The 8,079-nt window shown below is 40.4% G+C and overlaps 1 protein-coding gene across 1 annotated transcript in view; it reads right to left on the bottom strand.

Moving 5' to 3' along the window:
- ATRN (attractin) overlaps positions 1-8,079 on the bottom strand; it is a 37,096-nt gene that overhangs the window by 12,521 nt on the left and 16,496 nt on the right. The window contains exon 2 of the mRNA XM_008587271.1: positions 3,536-3,614. Within this exon, the coding sequence (XP_008585493.1) occupies positions 3,536-3,614 (79 nt within the window). The remainder of the gene's footprint in view (positions 1-3,535; positions 3,615-8,079) is intronic.

The following is an 8,079-nucleotide window of genomic DNA, read 5'->3' as shown; positions in this document are numbered from 1 at the left end:
TCAGCACCGCACTCTACCGAGTGAGCCACGGGCCGGCCCTTACTGGTCATCTTTAAAAAAAAAAAAGAAAGGTGGTTAAAGTCTCTGCGATTCAGCTTCTTCCTTTCTGAAATGTGTTTTTATTCCATAAGATTGTCATTAGGATCAAATGAGACGCTATTGCACAGTGCCTAGCACATGGTGAATGGCCATTCATATATCATTAGGATATTAAGAGATCTTCTGGGCTTGCTTTTGAAGCTTTGAGGTTATGCCGTGGGAGACAAATACTTTTACTTCAAACAACCTCCTTGGAACTATTGTATGAGACAGAATCTTGGGTTAAATAGATCATGGTTCTGTTCTAGAAGGGCATTTTTATGTTAAAAATTTTCTTAAAATACCAATAATAACATTCCTACATTTCATAAAGCTGTTGGTCTATTTATTCAACAAATACATGCAACATATATTTGTTATTCTAAGGTGGGTTCAGTTATTCTAAGTGCTGGAGTCTGTAGCAAGGACTTAGTGTCAGCTGCTACTATTATTGTTGTTATAAATAACAACAAATCATTTCTTCTACAATTTTGAGGGGCGTAAATCATGACTGACACTTTAGAAATGATGAAATATACTCTGAAAAGTCAGGTTCACAGTTTCAGAGAAATTCCAAATCACAAGGGTAAAATCTTAGTTCATTAGCAGATGAACTGCATACTAAGCATACTTTTTTTTAACCTTTTTTTCCCCCACAGGGTGTTCTTTTCTCCTTATTTTCTTTCTCAACACAAAATTACTTGTGTTGCAAATAATTACCAGTTGACTGTTTATCTTTTGTGTCATTTGTTTATTTTTTATATACTTAAGTATTATTTTTTATGTAGGCAAATCTCTACTATACTGTGTCTCAATAACCTTAAATGAAAACAATAATTATGTCTCCTTTCCAATGGTAAAAAAGCTTGTTTCTCTCTCTTTTGTGTACAGTCTAGAACATCCAGAACAAAGTGAAGTGACTGTAGACTTCATGATGATTAGGAACATAAACTGTGAAGACAAAAGACCCTAGTTTAAAGCCCAGTTCTTCCTCTTTGTAATTGTGGGATGATGGGTAAGTTGCTTTACCTCTCTGAGCCTCAGTTCCCTCATCTACAAAACAAGGCTAGTGACAGTATCTATTTCATAGGATTGGTCTGAGGATTAAATTAGTTGACCCATGTAAAACCACTTAGAACAGTGCCTAGAACTTAGAAGTGCTCAAATGTCAGTTTTATCACATCTAACTTGGCTAGGTTTTATGGTACAACCTATAGTGTTTTCTCACCACAGGTGGTGCTGGTTATCTAGATATTCTTCATAGTGTTAAAAAGGTACTTTGAGTTTACTAAGAATTTTTTTTAAAATTTAGAAATGGATGTTGAATTTTAATAAATGACTAAATAATTATTCGGCCTCTATTAAGAATTTAGGTGTTATTTCTCATCCACTGATATATACTCTAATATGTTTTCTGATATTAAATGATCCTGTTATTAGAATGGCAATTAGACTGCTGCATATACATGCATTATGTGACTGGCCTTTATTTTTTGGTGCTACCTTTGTCAGGTTTTGGTATCAAGGTTTCTATAAATAATATGAATTAGGAAATCTTTTGAGCTTTCCATTTTTTCCTTTGCTCTGGAACAGTTTATAGGTTTCAGAAATAATTAATTCTTATAAGCACCCAAAGGCTTATCATTATCATCATCATTAATGACAGCACCCATTAGGCTGAGATTATTTCCATAAGCTCATTGCAATCTTGAAACTCCCGGGGACTAATGCCCTTCTTGCAGAGAGTAATACTTCAACAGGTTTTCAGTTCCTTTCCCAGTTACTGGTTTATTGTGGCTCCCTACTTCTTTCTTACTCCATTTTGATAATGTATACTTTTTCAGAACATCATACAATTCACTGGCATTTTTATTTTATTTTATTTTTTGTCTTTTCGTGACTGGTAAGGGGATCACAACCCTTGGTGTGGTGTCGCCCGCACCGCGCTCAGCCCTTTTTCAGAACATCATACAATTCACTGGCATTTTTATTTTATTTTATTTTTTGTCTTTTCGTGACCGGTAAGGGGATCACAACCCTTGGTGTGGTGTCGCCCGCACCGCGCTCAGCCAGCGAGCGCACCGGCCAGTCCTATATAGGATCCGAACCCGCGGCGGGAGCATTGCTGCGCTCCCAGCACCGCACTCTCCCGAGTGCGCCACGGGATCGGTCACTGGCACTTTTAAATGTATCAGTAGCAGCTATTTAAAAACACTGTGAATGTTATCCCCTGAATTTTCAAAATAATAATAAAGATGCGACAATATCTTTACAATAACTATGTGAGTGAGAAAAAGTGGTGTTGGGGCCCACAGGAAGAGGCCCATGTCCTGGAACCTATCTTAACTCTATTACAGACACTAATGTTCTATAAATAGTGTTGAGTGCTTGAGTAGTGATTTTTGATACTCTCATTCTCTTCTAAATATCATCTATAAATAAATTTTTACATAGAAAAGTGCATGAGTAGATACAGAAAACCAAGGACAGCATCTAAGTCTAGATCATATATATATATGAGCATTTCTATTAGTAACAATCCAACAGGCATGATGACTAAATGAAAGGCAAAGTAATGATGCAAGTGAAACTTGCTATAAACAAATTTTTTATGTTGTAATTTTTAGTCAAGTTCATTTATTTGAATTTGCGAATTGTAAATATTTGCTTGACTTACTACTCTTGGAATGGAGCTCTGCAAACAAATTAAGATTCATTAAAAAATAAAACTCAAGTAAAGATTTAATTAGTCACACATTTATCTTTCCTTGAGTAATGAGAAATTTTTGAGAAGCTTAAGTGGCTGATTTCATTCTCATTCTTATGAAAGACTCTTATGAAGACCATGCCAAATCAAATGGTGGCTGTGGCTGTGCTAATGAGCCCTCAGATCTCCTGCCCAAGTCAAGGACTTGGTGTTCTGGTAGTAAAGGTAAAACTGGCATATATAAGTCAATATTAGAGTTTCCTTTTAGAAAGTTAAAACCCTGCGATGCAGAATTAATTACACTTTATGCAGCACTAATCTAAGTCTACTGACCATATAGTACTGCAGAATCCTATACTGCAGAAAAGGTGGCATTATTCTTACTGTGGATATGTCTACCTACCAGTTATCACTGAACAGCGAAAAGTGACTTGCTTAAGAGAAAAAATAAATAAATAAATAAAGTTCTTACAAGAATTCTTTTTTTTTTTTTCCTTTTTGTCTTTTTTCGTGTCCGGCAACGGACCGCAACCCTCAGTGTTGCGCCTGCACCGGACCGGACCGGCAACGGGATCGCAACCCTCGGCGCTGCGCCCGCCCCTCACTCAGCCAGTGAGCAGGAACTGGTCCGTATGTGGGATCCGAACCCTCGGCGGGAGCGCCACCACACTCCCAAGCGGCGCACTGTAGCAGTGTGCCACCGGCCGGCCCCTTACAGGAATTCTTTAATCTTTATCTGCTCAGGCTTACCTCTCTACGCCTGGAGGCCCAACAACTTTGTTTGATCTTCCAAACCACAGCAGCCACCAGGAGCAAAGAGAGGAAACAACTATGAGAGAGCAAAGTACTGAGTTATTATCCCAGCCTCCAGAGCCAGCGCCTGCACCATCCCCACCTCAGGCCAGACAGCAAAACAATCCCCCAAATACCAACTCCTAGCTCTTTTCTGATGCTTCCTCACAACTATGTCCTGGTTCTTAGGAAGCAAAATGTGAGAAGACTTCGGTAAGCTGAGCTTCCTGACTGACCTCAAGACTGTACTGTTTCTACAAGGTGCTCAGAGAGAGCCCTGACCTCCCACTGTGCCTTTATCAAAATGCCCCACTGTGGCTCATTCCAAATAAGAAAAATAATTCTAAGATAATTATAACAAATAACAAGCATGCTATTTAATCGAATTAGCAAATGTTTACTGGTAAAGTCTAAGAAAATGAGAAAAGTTAATAACAATCAGCTTTTCACAAGGAAGAGGTAAACAGAAGAAACAGAAGAAATTTATGTAGAATGATTAATATATATCCAATAATATTTTACAAAGTAAATACATATATATTTATTTTATAAAATAAAACACATTTAAGATAATGATTTGAAACTCAAGCCAACAACTTTCTTAAAAATATTAGAAGAAAATAACCCAGTGGTCTTATAACTGCAAATGATTCCAATATTCTCATCTGTAACCAGGTGTTGAATGATTTGAAAAGCTACTGTGGCAGCAAAGAGAACAGCTTTCTGTTAAAAGGAAGAATGAGCCTAACAAATAAACTTCTTAGATAACTGCTATAGATAATCTTAAAACTGGCATTTTTACTCATTAACTTATAAAAGGGGCTCGCTACAGAATGTTTTTCCATAGTGTTACATGCAGATACAAAGCCCTCTGCCCTGGGTGTGAGGTACCCTCCTGTTGGGCTCCGCATTTGCAGGACAGTCAGCTTTGTGAATAGCACCTCAGTGCAGACCCTGAAACAGTCCTGTGGGGTGGGCCGGAGAAAGGCACTCTACAATGCTAGGATGACAGAACTGCCCTTTCACAAATAGAAACCTCAAGGCTCCTACAGCCCACTGCCTCCTCAAGACGCACAAGGGTGCATACCCCTCCAATTGTTGTCCTGACAAAAGAAAAGTGCCTATGGCCCCTCAGGGTCATCACTTAGTGAAGAGCCTTCAATTCCTATCTTGCTGGGCCTTTCTGTTGTCCCAACACTGCCGATCCTTCCTCCTCCTTGACAGTCTACATTGTTCTTCTAATCAATACTTTACTGGGCCAGGTCCTGTTCTAGGCTCACAGAATACATGGATGAACAGAACAAAGATCACTATTCCCATGGAGTTTACAATCCAGCAGGTGGAGACAAACAGTAAACAAAATAAATAAGCAAATTAGAGCCTGTCCAAAGGTGATGTTACAGCTACGCAAAGGTGGTAAGGGGAAGGGGCTCAGGAGTGCCAGCAGCACTGAGCAGGATGGCCAGAGTAGGTGTGCCGTACTTCCTGAGAAGGTGACCTCTGAGCAAAGACTGGGAGGTGGTATGGGAGATGGCTATGGATATCTGCAAAAGTGCACCTGGACAAATGGGTCAGTGAGTACAAAGCCCGAGGCAAGGACGTGACTGGGATGACTTGAGGAACTTCAGGAGGCCAGCCTGGCTGCAGTGGGGTGTCAGGCCAGAGATAAAGGCATAGAGGTGAGGGCAGGGGTAGAGAGCAGACCACCTGAGGTCCTGCAGGTGTTATAAGGGCACTGGACTTTATTGAGTGGGACAAGGAGCCAGTGTAGGTTTTTGAGCAGAGAAGTGTCATGATTTAACTTATGCTGAGAAGACCATTAGGGTAGCAATGGCAGAACCACGGAGAGCAGCAGTCTAAGTGAGAGATGATGGTGGCTCAAACCAGGGCGGTGGTAGCAGAGGTGTGAAAAGCACTTTGGAATCTGGATATGATATGAAGGAAGAGAGAGAAGCCTGAGCTTTTGGCCTGAGGGACTTGGCATCAACCTAGAAAGGGAAGGCTCTGGGTGGAGCAGGTAGAAGATGACAGATCCGGAGTTCCACTTTAGATACACTAAGCCCTGAGACATCTACCAGACAGCCAAGGGGAGCTGTCCTGGGCAGATATATGAGCCTGGAGGCTGGGGCTGTGTCTGGACTGGAGACGGCACGTGGGAGTCATCAGCGAGCACATACATGGTATCTGAAGCAATAAACCTGGATGAGGTCACCAAGGGAGTGAATACAGATAGAGGAGAAAGTCCTGGGGGGCACCCCAACATTGAGAAGAGTTTTAGAATATAACCTTCTAGGTCTTGGTTTCTATGTATAATCCTGCTTTTTGTTTTTATTCTAATAGATAAACACATGTCCGCAAGGAAGAAAATGAAGCCAATGAGAAGACCTTCTAAGTTGGTCAGGAGATTGCTGCTGTAGTTGAGTACTGCAAGGTGAGGACCCTTGTGTCACTCAGAGGCCTCTCTTGGGACTACCCTTAACACAGAAGTCTGTGCCCCTTTCCCCTGAGCCCTGGGGGTGCCAGGGAGCCTCTGTCTTCAACGCAGACCTGCTGAGAACACCGACTACCCAGTTCCTTCTACCTGCACCAGCTACAAGAAGTGACACAAACAGCATACTAACACAGTAATTGTCTCTCAACAGCGATAACGTGCATGATTTCCCCTAAGGGAAATACAATGAAGAACTTAATAGTCATTTTGGAAAAGATTACTCCCTCATACCCCTCCCTTCTTTTTCTTTCCTACCACTAATTTGGATACAGGTGTGGCTGTAATTTGGTGTTCATCCTACTACCATCCCTCTTATCAATTGTTTTCTATATTTTTCAATACAAATGTCATTTAAAAAATTATATCATGGAAATTTTTAATCATACACAATAGTAGAGAGAACGATCTGGTGAATTCCTATATGTCCATTACTCAGCCTCAACAATTATTAATATTTTGTCAATGTCATTCAAAGATTTTTCTTAAAGAAGAAAAGAATGTACATCTCCAACTTACAATGGTTCAACTTAACCATTTTTTAACTTTATGATAGTGCAAAAGAAATATGCATTCAGTAGAAACAGTTTTTTGAGTACCCATACAACCATTCTGTTTCTCACTTTCAATACAGTACTCAATAAATTACACGAGATATCAACACTTTATTTTAAAACAGGTTTTGTGTCAGATGATTTTGCTCAAATGTAGGCCAATGTAAGTGGCCTGAGCACATTTAAGGTAGGCTAGGCTAAGCTATGTTTGGTAGCTAAGTGTATTAAATGCATACTCAACTTACGATATTTTCAACTTACAATGGGTTTATGGAGATGTAACCTCATTGTAGATCCAAAGTTCTGTATTCTTTTCCAAAGATTCAACCTCCAAAAGGAAGAAGTGTTAAAAATGCCATCTGTCCTTGTTTATTACACAAGATTTTGTGGTCCCTAAAGATGCTTCCCTGGTCAGTTCTGATGTCATTCAGTCTTCTAGTGACTGAATTTCCAGCAGAAGAGGCTAGTCCTCACTTGGCAGCAGGGTCGTCTTATTTAGTACACATGTTCCAAGAATATAGCATACCTCTAACTGCAGCATCTGAGTTAGCATATGGACTCTATAGCCCCTTAAAAGCAAGCTAGCTTTTTTCCCTGAGAAAGGTTGGTGTCTATGGTTCCTCATTACTCTGCACTTTTCCTGAAGGTCTAGTTTACTTACTGCAAACATTTGAGCAGACTACCTGCTAGAGGCCAAAGGGATGTGTGTATCTAGGCATGAACAAGAGACAGCATCCCGGCCCCCTGAAGCCTAGAGTCTAAGGACACAGATATTAAGAAAGTAAACACTCATTATTCAAATTGCAGGAAGTACCATAATGAAAAATAATATGGTTTTATAGGAGAGAAGAACAAGGGAAGTCAATTTAGTTTGGGGGTTCAAGGATGGTATCTTGGAGGAAGTGACTCTGTGCCAAGATTTGAAGGATGAGTGTGGTATTAAAAAATACGTGTATACACACACACACACACACACACACACACACACACACACACACACACACACACAAGGATGGTATCTTGGAGGAAGTGACTCTGTGCCAAGATTTGAAGGATGAGTGTGGTATTAAAAAATACGTGTGTATACACACACACACACACACACACACACACACACACAAAATTTGGTCTTTGTCCCTAGTTCCTGGCACAGAGATCTAAAACCCTTGGAAATTTCAGAGTAATAGGAGTGTCTTTTATATGCTAATGAGATGCCTCATGAAGAGGAGGGGCCTAAATAGCTTCAGGATGGGGGCTGGTCACCAGAAAAACCAACTGGGTGAGTAGAGGCTTAGAACTTTCACTCCCATCCTCCAACTCCCAGAGAGGGAAGAGGGAATGGAGATTGAGTTCAATCACCAGTGGCCAGTGATTTCATCAATAATGCCTATATAATGAAACTGCAATAAAAAGCTCAGAATGGCAAGGTTTGGGGGAGCTTCTGGAATGGTGAACACATC

The sequence above is a fragment of the Galeopterus variegatus genome, unplaced genomic scaffold (assembly GCF_000696425.1).
Source record: "Galeopterus variegatus unplaced genomic scaffold, G_variegatus-3.0.2 Scaffold4330, whole genome shotgun sequence".
Classification (NCBI taxonomy): domain Eukaryota; kingdom Metazoa; phylum Chordata; class Mammalia; order Dermoptera; family Cynocephalidae; genus Galeopterus; species Galeopterus variegatus.
This window is presented reverse-complemented; position numbering and strand designations above follow the sequence as displayed.